The 19,261-nt window shown below is 38.5% G+C and overlaps 1 protein-coding gene across 3 annotated transcripts in view; it reads left to right on the top strand.

Annotated features, from left to right (window-relative positions):
* The window catches only part of DOCK2 (dedicator of cytokinesis 2), a 518,836-nt gene that overhangs the window by 58,290 nt on the left and 441,285 nt on the right, over positions 1 to 19,261 (top strand). The window contains exons 7-14 of one of the 3 annotated variants that reach the window (XM_045027214.1): positions 515 to 650; positions 2,540 to 2,560; positions 2,956 to 3,098; positions 8,190 to 8,271; positions 14,756 to 14,891; positions 16,496 to 16,571; positions 18,467 to 18,543; positions 18,923 to 19,048. In XM_045027214.1, the coding sequence (XP_044883149.1) occupies positions 515 to 650; positions 2,540 to 2,560; positions 2,956 to 3,098; positions 8,190 to 8,271; positions 14,756 to 14,891; positions 16,496 to 16,571; positions 18,467 to 18,543; positions 18,923 to 19,048 (797 nt within the window). Of the gene's footprint in view, positions 1 to 514; positions 651 to 2,539; positions 2,561 to 2,955; positions 3,099 to 8,189; positions 8,272 to 12,872; positions 13,004 to 14,755; positions 14,892 to 16,495; positions 16,572 to 18,020; positions 18,338 to 18,466; positions 18,544 to 18,922; positions 19,049 to 19,261 lie in introns of those variants that run through there. The other 2 variants (XM_045027215.1, XM_045027217.1) reach the window with 2 other exon arrangements.

The raw sequence follows: 19,261 nt of genomic DNA, 5'->3' as shown, positions 1-19,261 counted from the left end.
GAATGTTTGGCAGAGGAATGGAATTTGGCAGAAAGGGCTGAAGCCAAATGGAGCACACTGAGAGGGTGGAACAGGGTGACATGAAATTGGAGGGGACAGACAGAGATACTTAATCACTCTACTGGGGAAGGTTTATACCCTAATAAGGACTTCATGAAGTCTACCAGTGGTTTGGCTGTTGCTCAATTTTACACAATAGGCACTTGGATAGTATAGGGCTAGGTGGCAGTATAAAACCCTAATATGGGTCTGTAAAGGGAAAACCAAAGCTTGAAAAAAAACTGTGGGGAAAGATGTTTCTTTTTTTTTTCATAAGTATCTTCAACAAAATAGTGTCATCAGATGTATTACTTAAATTATATATGTTCTTCTTGTTTTATTAGACTGAACTGACTGCTTCAACATTCCAAGCAGCTTATTATGAATCCAATTTCAAAGACCGTCAGTTGAATATAATTTGTTCTAGAAGAAAATTATCATGTTTTACAGAGTGCTTCTTTTTTAATCTCCACAGGGTACTTGAGCTAGATCTAATAGTTAGAGATGAAGATGGAAATATCTTGGATCCAGATAAAACCAGCGTCATTAGCCTATTTCATGCACATGAAGAAGCTACTAATAAAATTACGGAGCGGATTAAAGAAGAAATGGTATGAACAATTTGCCAAAATTGGCCCTTCCTTTCAGAAAGTGTTAATTCAGTTTACAAGGTGTTATCTGTTTGTTTAAACTTGATCCTTCTCCCAGTAAAACCAATGGGAGTTTTGCCACTGATTTAAAGGTGCAGTTTCTGATCCCTAGTTGATAAATATGGAACATGTCACCTCAGCTGTCAATATTTATTTACTTTGTTTTACCAGACTGTCAAAATTTGCCTAACAGTGACTTCAGCAAGTTTCTCCATGCATTGAATAAGATGAAAAAGTGCAACTGTTGGTCTAACCCAACAACTGAAGAATAGACATGAGTGTTAGTGACTGGAACTGGATTAAATACATGGGCCAAGATGTCAAAACTCAGTGCCTAAAATAAGATTCTCAAATAAATGGCAAGGCTCCGATGTGGTCTGACTTCCACAACTGCTGGCTTGTAGAATTAGAACATAAGAATGGTCAGACCAATGGTCCATCTAGCTCAGTATCCTGTCTTCTGACAGTGGCCAATGCCAGGTGCCCCAGAGGGAATGAACAGAACAGGTAATCATCAAGTGATCCGTTCCCTGTCACCCATTCCCAGCTTCTGGCAAACAGAGGCTAGGGACATCATCCCTGCCCATCCTGACTAATAGCCATTGATGGACCTATCCTCTATGAATGTATCTAGTTCTTTTTTGAATGCTGTTATAGTCTTGGCCTTCACAACATCCTCTGGCGAGGAGTTCCACAGGTTGACTGTGCATTGTGTGAAAAAATACTTCCTTTTGTTTGTTTTAAACCTGCTGCCTATTAATTTCATTTGGTGGCCCCTAGTCCTTGTGTTATGAAAAGGAGTAAATAACACTTTCTTATTTACTTTCTCCAAACCTGTTATATTTTTATAGACCTCTATCATATTCCCCCTTCGTCGTCTCTTTTCCAAACTGAAAAGCCCCAGTCTTATTAATCTCTCTTCATACGGCAGTCGTTTCATACCCCTAATAATTTCTGTTGCCCTTTTCTGAACCTTTTCCAAGTCTAATATATCTTTTTTTTGAGATGGGGTGACCACATCTGCATGCAGTATTGAAGATATGGGCGTACCATGGATTTATATAGAGGCAATATGATATTGTCTGTCTTATTATCTATCCCTTTTTTAATGATTCCCAACATTCTGTTTGCTTTTTTGACTGCCACGCACATTGAGTGGATATTTTCAGAGAACTATCCACAGTGACTCTCGTGTCTTTCTTGAGTGGTAACAGCTAATTTCGACCCCATCATTGTATATGTATAGTTGGGGTTATGTTTTCCAATATGCAATGTGTTTTTCATTTGCTGCTCCTATTGAATTTTGGCCACTTACCTGGGATTTAGAAGCTTTATTTAGGTCCCAAGTCTTGAAAATACTGGCCATGGGATATAAGCTACTGCCAGTTAGTTGGTCTGACTGAGCCAAAAGGTTTAATGCATATGAGAGAGGAAGTTGGTAAATGTAACAACTCTTGGTATGCTTGCTGATGGTGTCAAGGTCTAAATGATCAGAGCACACAAATAATTTGCTGTCACATTTTGAAACATGGTTCACATGGTTACACTTCATTGTCTTTATAAATATTAAATGTATCCTGAGAACTATCAAGTGATGTAAGGTTTGGGCTTTTTTTGCTTATTAATCACAATGTAAATAAAATGAGGCATATGTTAAAGAAGAAAAAGACGTTTGAGTGAGTTATGAAATCTCCAAATCATGACTACTGTGAATAATGTATCATAAATCAGTATTTAACACCACATGCCTTGTTGTCAGTCAGAAGCTCAGTTGAACAAACAATGCTTCCCAAATATGGAAGGGTGATCACTAAGTGATACAAGACAGATTAAAGCCCTGCTAACCTGAGTCACTTCTAGAGAATTGTATTGTATTCTTTCTTTAAACATGTAGTGATGCCAGGTGCAAACACTGATTAAAATATCAGAGGGTCTCATATATACTTACTTTAAGGACAGTCCAGGAACAGATTCGCTGCTCATCACCTTGTTCATACAGGCTGTGTATGTGTGTGAACTTCTTATGCACCACCCAGCATCTTAGGAACATTTGGAGCAGTGGTTAGGTGCTAGAAAAGACTGTGTAAAGTGTGATAAATGTTTTAGGCTAAATTCTACCCTACCGTGTTGCTTAAATTGAGAGCAGAACTGGGCCATTTTCAGATGAACCTTGAGTATAGAGCAGTAAGTGCAGGTCTTCCTGGCATTCAAATTAGTTTGGTCTAATTAATAATTTTCCTCCTTCTGTGTGTAGTCAAAGGATCAGCCGGACTATGGAACGTACTCCCGCATCTCCTCATCCCCCACCTACAGCCTTTACGTCTTTGTAAGAAACTTTGTATGCCGAATAGGAGAGGATGCAGAACTCTTCATGTCATTATATGATCCCCAGAAACATACAATTATAAGGTAGGCTATATTATTTTCCCCTGGAGAACGAATAGTAAAGAGAGTTGGTCAAACTGGAGAGGGAGTGTAATGGCCAATGCACACACAAAGGGGAAAACTGTACAAGAAAGTTTTTAAAAGGAAAAACCACATGCACTGCTGGAATCTCGTGATGCTAGGCTAGAGTATTGTGTAATAGCAAACAAATAAATTATATTGAGGGCAAATGGACCAGATTGTCTTGGCTTGAATGTGCTCTGAAATCTTAAGTGACTGCTGATGTTGCTTCAGAGCTGACTGATTTCTGCATTGTGTAGGATTTCTTGAGCAAAGATTAATGAAATGTTAAGGCAGTTTGTTTAGAGTTTGTTCAGTCTTCGTTTGGAATAAACTACTTGCAGTCAGTGTAGCAAGTGAGGCATCAAATTTTGTGAGTTCTGTATGACTGGTCTAAGTCCAGTCTTAACCACTCAATCAAAACAGTAACACATTTGGGCAGAGGCTGAGCTGATTGTTCAAATCTGTAGAAAAAAATAAAAGTCAAGGTCACTGTTATCGCTGGTAGGCAGACAACCTCAAGGCAGCTACAGAGATTCAATAGATGGACAGTTCGCTGCTGTGAAAAATGTTCCTTTGCCTCATTGCCAAAATAGAAGTTTTTACAACAGGCAATGGAGAATACAAACATCTGACCATCAGCAGCTAAAATGTGTTTGATTATGAGAGTTTCCATCACCTTGACTACCAGTGCCTAGGTGATTAGTATGAAAGAAATTCTATTGATGGGAAAAGCAGGGGATTATGTTTATATGTTGGACCATATAAGAGAGTCAAACAATACTGGATTTCAGGATTAGGACTGGAGCAGTAGAACGCATACATAAGACATACACACATGCACCCTTTCTATTGAGCAATTCTTATATTTGGATTATAAACTCAGTCTGACAAATTCTCAGATTTGCTGTATTGGATTCATTCTTTGACAAGCTGTATGCTTTTGGGAAGAGGTTTGACAAAACTAGTAACTTCTTGTAAACTTGCATAAGGAGACTTTCTCCTTTCCAAATAGGAAGACAGCAAACAATGGGTAACATTTAAAAGGGGCAAATCCCTAAATGCTGGAGTCTGGTGCAGGGGAACCCAGTAGAGTTCCAGCTCTTTGCCATTGAGATCTTGGCCTTTGTGGCTTTGTAGTGGTGCCCTCTGGGCAAGGCCTTCTGCTGCTACAGAGAAGGTGGGAGGGTGGTGGTTGTTGGTGATGGGATAGCACCTGTAGGCCCCTCTGTGCTAGGCGCTGTAAACACATGTAATAAAGAAGACAGCCTCTAATGCCAAAGAGCTCACTGACCAGGCACATGAGGCAACAGGAGGTGAAAACAAGCAAATGGGGACTGAGAGGAGAACAAAGCACTGAAACTATTATTTTAAGTATAATAAACTGCAGTCATAGGACGCTCTCTCTCTAGTCACTGTTCAGAAATTAGTAGGTATTGCAACCAGGTAAATTCAAGGAGAACAAGGTAGTAGCATTGCTATTTTTTCATTTGGGATTTGTTCACATGCATAGGGAGTGGCAGAGGAAAGCAGAAAGATATTTGAGTGACGATTACACTAATGGCTGGTGGAGTCAGTCATGACTGGCAGGTTTTCACTTATGTGATTTTCTTAATGTTCTGTAAAAGAAGCTTCAAACTTCAGCTGTATCATTTACTAAACTGAGATCCTGAAGAAAAGGGATTGTGGGCCGTGAAAATGAAAGGACAGAAGCTAGTTACTTCTGTAGGGTAGCTCTTGCAGAAATGCACTAAATTTTCTTTCAGTGATTTTTATGTTTTGAGAGCAAAATCCATCTCTTAGTGTTATATAGATGGCTACCAGTCAAGCTCTTAAAGCTAAATAAACTGGTGCACATTTCTGATCAGCAAGGCACCCAAAACACACGTTTGTGCTAGATATTGGTGGCTGAGGGGTTATATCCCAATGTATGTAACTTTCATTGACATGTAACTCTTGGGGAACAAGGACAACAGAAACTTTGTATTTGAAAAATGCTACAAAGGGAGTGTTAATTTCCCAATTGATATTTTGTAAATTTATGTTCAGTATTTTTTTTTGACATGCTTGCTTGTGGCTAATAAAATGAGCACATTGCCATTTGACCTGATATAAGTGTGGTGCTACTCTGTGGACAGTGTGTAACAGACAATAGCTTCTAATATGTATGCAGTGTTGTTGTAGCCATGTCAATCCCAGGATATTAGTGAGATAAGGTGAGTGAAGTAATCTCTTGTACTGGACCAACTTCTGTTTGGTGAAACAGACAAGCTTTTGAGGTTACCCAGAGCTCCTTTTCAGGTCTGGGAAACATACTGAATGTCAAAGCTAAATATAAGGTGGAGCAGATTGTTTAGCATAAGTAGGTAATTCATATTTCAAGGGACCATTCAAGATGAAGTGGCCCAATAATACTCTTCCATTCGTGGGGGGGGGGGGGTCGCAGAAGGAAGCTGAGGGGGTTGTAAGTGGGTTATAGATCATTGTAATAAGTCATAAATCTAGTGTCCATAGTCAGTCCACAACTTTTAGGGGCCAGCTAAGTTAGGAATTGTAGCTTCCTTTGGGATTCTGTTCAAGATAGATCAGGGATACTTCCAGAATTGCCTGTGATAAGAGTAAGGAGTCTTAAAATGATGATCAGATTCAGATTTTACTTCCTACCAGCTATATACATTGCTCTGAAGTGGACCCCTTCCCACTTTAATTTAGACCTCAGTTGATCATGGTGGCGTTAACAGAGGTTACTGTTATGCAGCCATACCATAGAGGAGACAGACCAGTTTGCTATTTCGTTCTTCCTTTGGATTATCTGAATGAAATAGCTGCTATGCTTCTTGGTGAACATTTTGTGCTTAATGGGTGTTACTCGAGTAGTGCTTTTTAACTTATATTTTTGTTGGGCTTAACTCTATTAACTTCTCAATGGTGGTTATGCCTGGAATAAAATACTCAGAGAAATTTAGACTTGTAGATTTAAGAGTCTGAAAAGTGGTCCTGTTAGGACAACTGCTATCTAGGTGAACTACATACATGTTGAATTGCTTACTTCCAAAATGTTACCATGCTGTATTCTATTGTATTGAATTTATTTTTAAATCTATCTTACATTTGATTCTTTTTTTGTAGTTTCTATTATATTTATGTATCATAATTCTCCTTTCATTGTGGTGGTTTCTCTGTCTTAGTCTTATTGTGTTCTTCTCAAACAGCCATTTTCTAACAAAAATCATCCTGGATAAGATTTCAGTATTAAAGATGGAGCCAAATCCGGCTCACCTTAGACAAGCAACAAGCCATTTGCTTCAATTGACTATTGATGCGAGTAAGGTGAACTGATGTTTTGGTCTTGTAAAGAGTTGTCTTTGAGCATTCATCTTGAATTCAGTCACTCTGTAATAAAGAATGACTAAACATTAATTGTGGTTATGTTTTGCTGTTGATTTTGGCTCTCTGAGAACAAGAGAATTAGACTTACTTTAGCAGATACCTTATTCAGCAAGCAGTAAGTTAAAAATGTCAAGGTAATGGAGAAGAGCATAACAAGAACCAATGGCTGAAAGTTAAAAATAGACAAATTCAAGTCAGAAATAAGGCACAATTTTTTATTCCAATGGTTAATCACCCTCACTGTCACTCTGCCGAGAAAAGTGGTGGGTTCTCCATCTCTTGATATTGTCATATCAGGGTTTGGATACTTTTCTGGATGATATGTTTTAGCCAAACCAAGTTACTGGGCTCAATACAAGAGAAACGATAAGAAATCCTATTGCTAGTATTATTCATGAAGTTGTACAAAGATGATCGAATGGTCCCTTTTGGCCTTAAAAATTTAAGACTATAACTGGTGGTAGATTTTTGTGTGGGTGTAAGGAGAATTGGTTTTAGACATATTTTGTTTCATTTTGATGGAGTGTTGTACTATCTGTAGGGTTGAAGGCCAGAAGGAACCATTGCTTCACTAGTGTGACCTCATGTATTTCACAGGCCATTAAATTTTACCCAGATACCTTGTACTGAGTCCAATACACTTTAGTCAAATAAGTATCAGAGGGGTAGCCGTGTTAGTCTGGATCTGTAAAAAGGAACAAAGAGTCCTGTGGCACCTTTATAGACTAACAGATGTATTGGAGCATAAGCTTTCATCGGTAAATACTCACTTCGTCAGACACAGCTTATGCTCCAATAGATCTGTTAGTCTATAAGGTGCCACAGGACTCTTTGTTGCTTTTTTAGTCAAACAAGTTATCTTACAGAAAGGCATTCAGTCCTGATCTGAAGAAGACTTCAATCTATCCAGAATTCACCACTTCTCTTGGTAGTTCATTCCAAGGGGTAATTTGAGGTGGCAAAAAAAAGAGTAATCATAATTACTTTGTTGAAGTAGCCTTACTCCATGGAAGATGAAGTTCATTTCTTTATTTTGGCTTTCAAATGAGAGGTGCTTTCCCTTGGATATTTCCATCTGCTCTGAAGCATGTGGCCATCTGCACTTATGCAATCTTGGGAGGTTGGTGGATGTACTGTGATGGATTGGGCTTCTAAATTGTTTTTTATCCATGCATTGTTGCAAGAAGTGAGAGAAACTAGTTACTTTTTGACATGTGTGCAGGAGCTGGACTTGTAAATGTAAACCTACAACATATTTTGACAAATAATTAAGTCTTCTGTGTTTTGAGCTTATACATTCAAATAGTCAAAAATAAAATATTAAAAATTGATAATATTGGGCTGATAAAGTTGTTTCATATTTACTCAGATAAAATAGAAATGGATTTTTTTGCTTTGTCTTTTAAAATGATTTTGGATCCCTGTTTTTGGGCACAAAAATGGCAACACAATATTTTCTTTGAGATACGTACTTAGGAAAAAACTTTCAGTGACTGGACAATGCCAAGAGTGGGAGAAATGGTTAAATCATGCATTATAAATCTAAAGATGTGGTACTGTATGGTATTCACCTATGTGTTAAGCAGTACTACAGTACTTAATGACACATGGTGAAGAATTCTGTTAAATGATATTAACAAATTATTACTTTCTCTCTTTAAACAGTGAAAATTACTTGGTGAGATGGGGGAGTAAAGGTTTTCCAAAGGAGATTGATATGCTCAACAATCTGAAAGTGGTGTTCACTGTGAGTAAACATTCTGCATATTTGACTAGATTTTGAACTTGCAAATAGGATTTTCATTGCTAATGGTCACTCCCAGAACTTTTTTACATGTTGCGGGAAGGCTTGAATGAGCTCAGAAAGGAAGTTAGTCTGAGTAATTAAATGGAGAGGAGCACTTGCAAACTAACTCTGATTGGTCCTGAGTTCATCTCCTGCTATGTCATGTTTGATTATCTTGTCTTACTACTTAAATGATTTTCCCTTCAAGTCCAATTAAGTTGGCTCATTACAAGTAATAACTTTAAGGTGGAGAATGTTTGTGCACTCTGCTTATGGTTAGATTAGCAAAAGGGTATATGAATGACGTAGTGGGACAGACATAAATTATTTAGATGAAGCTGTTTGGCATTTATTCATGTCTCTGATTTGTCAAATTATTTGGCAAAAGTTAATGTTCACACCATTACTGATGCAGATATCCAAATCCAGTAGAATTTCATTACTAAACCTGTAGACAGATGTTGTATAATAAGCAGGGGGATGTAGATATCAATCAGGAATTCATCTTGCAGAACAGTTACCAGTGATTCATACTATAAATATATAAAGAGATGAAGACATCACTAAATCAGTGTCACTGAATATTAATGAGAAAATTATCTAATCACCCTGGGGACCAACATAGTGACTTTGTTTCCCCAATCAAATGAACCTGAGGAATCTTGGAAGGTCCTTCATATTTGGAAATTCTCCTTACAAGGTTAATGGGAACTTACTAACAATGATAAACAACCATGCATATATGAGTAAATTATTTTCAGTGTAATGTTAAGAATGTAAATTACATAATGTCCATAAATACTCAGAGGTGAAAATAAGTGGTGGATGATGCAGTTGTGGGAGGAGAGAATTTCTTCAAATTTTTGTCTACTTTTAGAACCACATAATTTTGAGGCTCTATAATGTCTCTTCCAAGTGTGTCTCTAGTCAATTGAGAGAGCTGCTGCTCAAACCCTAATTCAGCATCATAATTTGAAGCTGGGGTTAAGTCCAGCTTCACTCATCAAAACATTTAAGTACCCATGATTAACTTTAATGGGGCCTAATGTGCTTAAAGTGATGTTGAAACTCATATTGAACAGATTGAAGCCACAAGCGGAGAATATTATCGATGAAGAACAGGCTAGCTTTCAAGCTGGAAGAAGTACACCTCTACCTCAATATAATGCGACCCGCTATAACAAATTCGGATACAACATGGTAAAGCAGTGCTCCAGGGGGGTGGAGCTGCGCACTCCAGAGGATCAAAACAAGTTCAATATAACGTGGTTTCACCTATAACACAGTAAGATTTTTTGGCTCCCAAAGACAGCGTTGTATCGAGGTAGAGGTGTACCACAGAACAGATTTTCAACCTTCATGTTCTATGTGAGAAGTACTTACAACACCAGCTGGACATCTACCACATCTTTATTGACTTCAAGAAGGCATTTGACAGAATATGGCATGAAGCTCTCTGAGCAACCATGAAGAAGTACAACGTTGGTTGTAAGCTTATTCTTACCATTAAACAACTGTATGCAAAGGCCAGCAGTGCAGTTCTCGTCAATGGCGCAATAGGAGAGTGATTTCGCACCACTGTTGGAGGCCGGTAAGGCTGCCTTCTTTCACCCACACTGTTCAACATCTACTTGGAGCGCATAATGACTGATGCCCTAGAAGATCACATATGCACAGTCAGCATTAGGGGGAGAACAATCTAAAATCTTCAGTTCACTGATGACACTGATGGCCTGGCAGGCAGCAATGATGAACTTGCCAACCTAGTGAAATGATTGGATGAAAACTCCGCAAAACATGGCATGGATATCAGTGCAGAGAAAACTAAGCCGATGACAAACAAACATGACAGTATCAGTTCACATATCACTGTCAGCAAAAACAACGAGGAGTTCTTGTGGCACCTTACAGACTAACAAATTTATTTGGGCATAAGCTTTTGTGGGCTAAAACCCATTTCATCATCTCTAAGGTGCCACAAGGACTCCTCGTTGTTTTTGCTGATACAGACTAACACGGCTACCACTCTGAAACATATCAGTCAGTGGACAAGAGCTGGAGACAGTGAAACAGTTCAAGTATTTCACTAATGAAAGTTCAAAGACAGAAATTCTGGCAAGAACTGTGTAAACAACAGCAGCGGCGGCAAAGCTAAAGCCATTTTGGAGGAATAAGAACATCTCCCTAAAATCTAGACTGAAACTGCTGCATGCATTGGTCATCTCCATTTTTCTGCATGCACGTGAGACATGGACCCTTACGGCAGAACTTGAACAGAAAATACAGGTGGTAGAGATGATATACTTCCGTAAAACCCTGGGCATCTCCTACTTCAACCAAGTCACTAATGAAGAGGTCCACAACATCATCACCCAATGCACTGGGTCATATGAAGACCTTCTGACAACCGTGAACAAGTGCAAACTGAATGGTACTGCCATGTAACAAGATAATCTGGCCTATCCAAGATCATCCTTCAAGGAACAGTACAGGGGAAGAGAAGAAGAGGTACAGAAGAAGAGATGGATTGACAACATAAAAGAATGGATATGAATGGACTTTGCAGAGACTCAAGCACTGACACACAATTGTCAGGGGTGGAGACAATTGGTTGCTCATGATGGTGCCCCAATTACCAATGCGGTTATGGGAGTGATGATGATGAATGTACTTAAAAGCTCAGATGAACCAGTGCAAAATCTTCCTTCTCATATATATTTAAGACTCTTTGTACTACACCCCTACTTACTCTATGATAGCCTCTCTGACTGATGCCTTTAGCCCTGTCTACAATAAAGAATATCTTTAGATTCAGGAGCTTTTGCAGAATTAGCTCTAGGGTGAGTAGATTGCCAACTGCCCTCACTGTTTTATTTAGAATCACTGGCATTAGCCATGCTGGACATTGCTGAAAAAAATATATGGAGATCTTTGTCTCGTCTCATTATCAGGTCTGTGCATTATTTGGAAAAGTCTTCAATTTCATGTACAACAGGGGCCTGATTCAAAGCTCACTGAAGTCAAGGGAAACCTGAATACCCTTTTTGTCCTTTCTTTGAAACCCATTTTTAACAAGTATCAGAGGGGTAGCTGTGTTAGTCTGGATCTGTAAAAGCAGCAAAGAGTCCTGTGGCACCTTATAGACTAACAGATGTATTGGAGCATGAGCTTTCGTGGGTGAATACCCACTTCGTCGGATGCATGTCATGTATTCACCCACGAAAGCTCATGCGTCAATACATGTTAGTCTATAAGGTGCCACAGGACTCTTTGCCATTTTTAACATACCATTTTCCACAGAACTGTGGAATATCTCCTCCTCTTTCCTTACACACACCGTTGCCCTGCGCAACATTTTCCTGAGTTATATTGTGATGTGATATCTCATTAAGGGCCTTGTGTTGGAAGTGTGTTGGGCACTGTGATGGCGCAACATAAATAAATGCCTGAATGCCCTGTTATTAAGATGAAGTTGCATAAGCAAAATCAAGTAAAAATATTGAAAAAGTTAAGCTAAATTAACTTAAGATAAATATATTTCTGCTTAATTTGAAAGAGTACAATGAAATATATATAGTGCACAACATGGATGAGTATATGTTGCTGTACTTCAGCATTTTGTGACTTATTTTAATTACACAGCCTTAACATTGCATACAATTCTATTTTTAATTTCAAGAAGAAGAGGGAAGGGGAAGAAAAGAAATTGCCTTTTTCTGATAGTATTTAAATGTTCCCAGTTAGGTTCTGAATTTGGCTTCTCGTGAAGGTTAGTTGACTGGGAGAAGGGTCAGAGTTTACACTTAATTAACTGATCACCGGGGGGCATGGTGAGTTCTGACTTGAGCTTCTGCTAATGTAAGCTAGAGGGCAGCCTTCTGGAGGCTGGGTAAAAAAGGCAGCAGCACATCAGTTTATATGAAAGCTGATGTATTATTGATAAGGCTGCGAGTCTCTCACGGAAGTCATGGATGCCGTGACTTTCTGGGATCTCCGGGATTTCCACAGCTGTCCCCGAGCAGTCAGCCTCTGCCACCAGAGCAGGAGCCAGCGATTGGCACCCTGGGGTCCCCCCGGAGCAGTGGCACCTTAGGGCCCCAGGAGTAGCTAAGATTTAGTCAGGGTATTTATAATAAATGCCATGGACAGGTCACGGGACGTGAATTTTTGTTTATTGCCTGTGACCTGTCCATGATGTTTACTAAAAATACCCTCGCTAAATCTTAGCCTTAATTATTGACAACTGAAAAAGTTTGACACAGAATTAAACTATTTCAATGCAAGCATGAAACTTCTAGGGAGCAGAAAGAATGGCTGAGATCTCCTAAAATTATGGGAGCTGTAGCTTTTCCATTCTTGTAGTGTTCTCCTTGTTTCTGATGTTAAGGCAATGATTTTGCTGCATTCAAATGACATATTGCTCATGCAAATAACCCCTGATTTCAGGGAAGGACTGGGCTTCCAGAGCTTTCTAGACTAGAAAGTTCTGATAATTACAGTGTGATGTCATAAAGGGAGCTGGCCTTTTAGGGAAGGCAGAAAACTTTGCGATGACTCTGACCATGCTTAATGATTTTATTTTCAGTTGGGTATACATTCCCAACTCCCTGTCCCAAATTTTTTTCCCCAAACTTGCCTTGGATATGCTTCTAAATTGGAACTGGTTACATGTGGAGTTTCCATCCAGTGATTGGTAAATCAGAGATGTCATATTTGGAGAAGAAAAAAGAAAGTGGATATTTTTTCCCCACTTCTGTAGAACTGAAAAGTGGCTGAAGAGATTTGGCTTTAAAATGTTAGCTATGGACCAAAAACATGAAACTTTCAAACCAAAAATGACTTAATGAAAACTTGCTGTGTGTGAGACACGGGGGAACAAGGATATACATTCAAATCTTATGCAATCCTAATGATATTAGTTGCTACCAGGCAACCACTAAACAATAACTGTACCCTCTCCTTTCCGGTTGTAAGTGGAAGTGCAAGAAATTCAATCACTGAGCCTGTCCTCACAATATATCCCCAGTCTTGAAGATTCAGGATGTTTGCATGAGCTTTCAAGCTCTTGGATGATTATCCTACATGGTTTCTGAAACTTTTCTGACTTGCAGTTCTGTGCTGTGCTGTGCTGTGAGGATAATTTTTTAGTTTTCAGTAACATTAGAATAAATTGCAAAGATTGCTAATCTCATCAGCAGCGACAAAACTTTATGTTCCATTTCTGACTGAACTCCCAAACTGCAATCAGGCTGTTTCTCTGGATGCAGGCCAAAATACCATGATAAATACTTCTTTACAACCTTGTGAGTTGACTACTTAAATGCATGTAGTAAATTAAGCCATACATTAGCTTTATCGTTATTGTAAATTAAAGCTTAAATTAAATCAACTCAAATTGATGATGGTGCAAATATTTGACTGGTTATTATGCATCATGAGCACATAACACCAAATGCTCCAGGAACAGTATGGTTTGCCTATTGTTTCTGGCAGAGTTTTAGTTGCTGATGACCTAGAAAGCCCTAAATCTATTGGGGACTCTCTGCTGGGGACTGCCTCTCCCCCATGTAATATTGCCGCAACTGGGATCAGTGGAGATGCTCAGTCCTGAGTCTCGTTAGATGAAAGGAGAGGGACTTGAGATCACTCTCCCCAGGCCCCTGGATCTGAAATTAGCCCATATTCACTCACCTTCAGGGAACACTGCAGAGCCCATCTATTTGCTCAGACACTTGAGGAGGCTTGAGTTGTCTGGGCTTTTGGGGTAGAGGTCTTAAGGAAGAGGGTTAGTAGCGTAAATTTTGGCTGGCAGGGATGTTATATTATTCAGGGTGCTGGGTTAGCAGCTGCATTTGATGGGTTTTACAACTGCCAGTCTCTTTGAATTAATGGAGACGCTTAGTGGGTTTCAAACTGGGATGCGTGAGAAAAATCCTGTAGTGGGGAACAAAGCAATTTATTTAGTAAGACTTGGCAATCTAATCATAGGTATATTATGACCTTAACTCAGATGGGGGTATACGGTAGACTACTTTATTTGGAGAGGAGTACACAGCCTAGAAAGCTTGAAAACCACTGCAGTAGAGATTAGAATGGGTGATTTCCTGTTTGTACTAATGATGGTAAACACTTCTAGATGTTTCTCTCCTTTATCCTTCCTCCATCTCCTTCCAGTTCTCTAGCACTGGCCTCTTCTGTTTCCCCATACTCATGACTTTTGCATAATATCAGGATACTCTGTCCTGTAGCTCTTGCCATGTGGAAATGCCTTTCTCTCTCTCTTTCCTTACCTTTTCATAACTTTGTTTGGACCATGTTAAAACATAGCTTTCCTTCCCTGCCTATATCTTAGGTTTGTTTTCTGGTACTTGTCAATTGGTATTGTAATTGCTGCAGAATGTCAATGGTCATATTTTAATAATTTTCTTTTGTCATCTATTTTTAGGATCTTGGAAACAAAGATCTTAACCGAGACAAAGTTTATTTGATTTGTCAAATAGTCCGGGTTGGAAGAATGGATCTAAAAGATAGCAATACAAAAAAATGCACTCAAGGATTGCGACGGCCTTTTGGTGTGGCAGGTGACAACCATTTCATTTAAAATTATTAGCAGCATTTGCTTCTAATCACAGCCCATTTACATTTATTCTTTTTTTAATAATGAAAAATTAAAAAACTTGATTATTTAAAGGCAGAGAAAAAAAGCATTAAGATGAAACTTAAAATGGAAGAATGCCTTTGATTAAACACCTGAATAAAATATGTAGTAAATGAAAGCATATTTAAATATTTGTTGTAATTACTGATGGAAAAAAATTCTCCAGGAATCTAATGTGTCAGGTATATCGAGCTGTGCAGCTTGCAGCATCTTACAGAATATAAGAGCCTGATCCTGTCTACACTTAATATGAGCAGAGTACCATATCATCTAAGAACATAAGAATGGCCTTACTGGGTCAGACTAATGGTCCATTTAGCCTAGTTTCCTGCCTCCCAACAGTGGCTGGTGTTAGATGCTTCAGAGGGAATGAACAGAACATGGCAATTTATCGAGTGATCTATACCCTCTTGTCCACATTAATAGATAGCAGGTTTAAAAACAAGCAAAAGGAAATTATTCACACAATGCACAGTCAACCTGAGCAACTCATTGCCAGGGGATTCCGTGAAGGCCAAAGATATAACTGGGTTCAAAAAAGAATTAGAAAAATTCATGGAGCAGCAGTCCATCAATGGCTATTAGCCAAGGTGGCCTGGAACACAGCCCCATGTTCTGGGTGTCCCTAAACAGCTTCATGGAACAGGGAACATTTACTCTACAGCAACTGTGGTTCTTTGAGATGTTGTCAGTATGGATCCTGCAACTTGCTCTCCATCCCTGCTTTTTGGAGCAAGGGAACTGAGGAAGTATTGCCCTTTACGCCTTCATATGAGAGCCTGCAGAGATAGAGAGTTCATGCTGATGCTCATTGATATTTAAAAAAAAAAAGTCTTTTGGCCTTGAGTCCAAGAGGCTCATGCACAACTATGGTGGTATCAACGCTGACTAAAACAACTCAAAGAACAGCAAATATTGTAGGGTAAGTGTCCATTCTTTCTGGGTGCTACTGCATCAGGTTTCAAAACTAGAATTAGACATTTTTGTGGCCCCCCCCTAATATTAAAATGAAGAATGAAATAGAAAACTGTACAACTGACAACTTACATATTGGAAAACTAAGCTCCAGTGCAATTGGGTTGATTGGAAACAGTTAATGGGAGAATCGAAATTAAAATAAACCATTTCTACATGGAAAATTATATCATAGTGCCTGGAAAAGGGTTTTTTCTTTCTCTCTCTCTCTAAACCAGTACACACATAGAGTTCAGCTTATTAAGTTTTAACAAAGGCTTCAGCTTCAATTCCATTCAGATTGAAGTTCATCTCCTTGGACAAGGTACATCGTATGGCACCCCAACTGAGTGTAAATAATTTTTTGGTATATTGTACTTTACATTGCTAGCAATAATTGATGAAATACCATTGTATGATATCTTTCCATCTAATAACTTTGAAAATCGTATCCTAAAATACATACCTGCCCTGAAGCACAATTTATGCTTTTAATGTAGGTTGTGCTAGTAAGAGAGAGGAATAATTTTTCATGTTGTTAAATATTCATGAATTTTATTTCTACTTTTCTAGTTATGGATATTACAGATACCATAAAAGGTAAAGCGGAAAGCGATGAAGAGAAGCAGCATTTTATTCCCTTTCATCCGTAAGAGTCAAATTTATTTTTTACAATACAAAAATTCATTGTACATGCAAAAATTTCTGTCTGTCCATGAGTTTGTCATGGGTCTTTTCTTTATTACAGATAAAGTGATTTTAAGTGCATTATATGAACATCAGTGTTAGTACAGTCTAAAGTATTAAAAAGAAAACAAGTAATTTTATGGGAACATGAGTGAAAAATATTAATAAGATAGCAAAACCCTCTTCCCTTTCAATATTCATAAATGTAGCCACAAGGAAAAAATACTACAGGAATCAGGCTTATTAACATGAAATGTGACAAAGACATGGAAGTTTTTCATAGAGCATCAACTAAGTATAAATGAATTCAAACTGATGTGTTCACTCCTCATATCCAGCATTGTGATGTATTAAACAGCACCAAAGCATATGAATGTACACCAATCCATTCTAGACAATGGGCTCCATTATTGTAGGTGGTAAATACTGTATGTATGTCATGAGTTTGAGGGAACTGCAAAGTTTGGCTATCAAACAAGTTGAAAGGTGACTGAATTTTGAAAAAGGAAGTTAAAATTTCAATTGCAGTGCAAGGCAATCTTTGACTCTGAACTTGGTCCTCACATATAAATTAAATGGAGATATAGCCTGAAGTATAGGCACCCATGGGGAACAGTTATTGAATGGCATTCTGCATAATACTGCAAGTGTTTGTATGTTCTGTGGAGAATATGCCAGTTTGCCAAGCACTTAAGCATTGGCCCCACTTCACTTTTTTTTAAACAATTTCATTTGTGTCATTTGAGCTGGGTATCAAGAAGAAGCATTCCTGAACTGAATAGTAGAAGGAAGGGAAGGAGAAGGGGGTTCTAATGCAAGTCTGGCTTCTGATGAAGAAAAAGTGTATTGGAAAAGGCACTAATTGAACCCACTAGGATTACCGCACATATCAAAAACATTTGATTTTGCAACAAGGCACAATCTGTACCATGCAGCACAGAGTTGGCAGGGGAGACTTCGTCTCACTCCAGACAGACTCAGATACAACATAAGGTTTAGCTCCTCCATGAACTGGTTGAGTATAATTTGGTGTACTTGTGTCTAGAACGTTTAGGGGACTCAGGTACAAAGACACTTAGTGTGGTATAATGGCCTGGATAGGGTCACTGAGCTCTAACATCCAGAAAGGACATGGAATCCAACACTATCTTAGTGTTTTATACTCATCACCATAGTATCAAGAACAAAGAGCAAGACATCTGGTTATGGACTGCCCTCTTCACTGTCTTGATGGTGGATTCTATTGATGTCTCAGAATGATGCTGCTGTGATAGTTGCTACATCGCTTATCCAATATCTAAGTCATTGTGCCATCAGAAGCCATATGCCAGAAGATCATAATAGGTAGTGCATAGAGCATAGGTAGTGGCCTGTAGGTCCCCAATAATTCAGAGAAACTCTTTGACTAACACTGGCCAAAATATTAAAGGAGAAGCCTTCACATTTGTCTTGCCAATCCTGATGTGATTCTGCCACCAAAGAACTAGAAGAGTCCCGTCCTAAAAATAATTAATTTATCCACATAATAGATTAGAAATACTTGTGGTTCATCAGCTTTACCACCTTAAACTGGAATGTGTTGTTCAGGGGCTGCCTTTGAAGACATTTCAGTTCTGTCTTTGACATTATCTCAATATTCATGGTATTACCTATATTAAATGCAGAGAATTGTGGTAACATTATGTAGCTGCAATACAGACCAAGAGCGTGTTGAAGGATGATCATTAAGTGCGTAGTGGTGGGGATTGGTAAATAATAAAGTTGTAAAGAGCAATGACTGAGGGCATTGGCCTTACTGCTTTCGTAATTGTTTGGTATGTTAGTGCTTACTAGGGATTTTTTTCTATTTTCCTTTAGGGTGGTGGCAGAGAATGATTCTTTGCACAGTCTCTTAGGCAAAGTCACAGCATCAAAAGGAGACAGTGGCGGACAAGGTAAAGTAGTCTTTGTGTGTAAGCAAAACAATAAATTGTATTTATACATCTTGGTTTCATATTTTTTTAGTGTCTGGGTTTCAAATCAGTCCCTGTACTTCAGTCATTGGGCTAGATATACTGTGAAGCTGACAGTGATGAATGTAAATCTTTGTGTGTGTGTGTCGGGGGAGGGGGGAGAGTTAGAGGCTATTTAGATAAGCACCTGTCCCACTGAGAAAAGTGGCTTTAGTTATAGTCTAAGTAGTAGCTGTTTTTTGGCTGGGGAGGTGGGAAAGGTGACATGGCTAAGCAGTTCTCTAGAGGAGAGAAAAATGGTAACTTAATTCAAAATAAACTCAAAAGAAGTTAATTACATAATCACACACTTTTTCTATAGGTCTGTGGGTAACTATGAAAATGCTTGTTGGAGACATGAGTCAGATTAGGAAGGACTACCCGCATCTTGTTGACAGGACAACAGTTGTTGCAAGGAAGCTGGGATTCCCTGAAATAATCATGCCAGGTAGGAGATGATTTGTTCTGCACTGAAATTAGACTTTCACCTTTTCACTATAAAGCCTAGTATAAATATCCATAATATTTAGCTTGCAGCTTACTTCAGTGTACACTTCAGAGTGATTTCTAATTTAAATATTAGAAGTTAACATGAATCAGTGAAATATATTACTTAGAAAACAAATGTAAGGATAAAGCATTTAAAACAAAAATACTTAAA

Source organism: Mauremys mutica, chromosome 8 (assembly GCF_020497125.1).
Source record: "Mauremys mutica isolate MM-2020 ecotype Southern chromosome 8, ASM2049712v1, whole genome shotgun sequence".
Lineage (NCBI taxonomy): Eukaryota > Metazoa > Chordata > Testudines > Geoemydidae > Mauremys > Mauremys mutica.
Note: the sequence above shows the minus strand (reverse complement) of the source record. Positions and strands in the feature narration are given on the sequence as shown.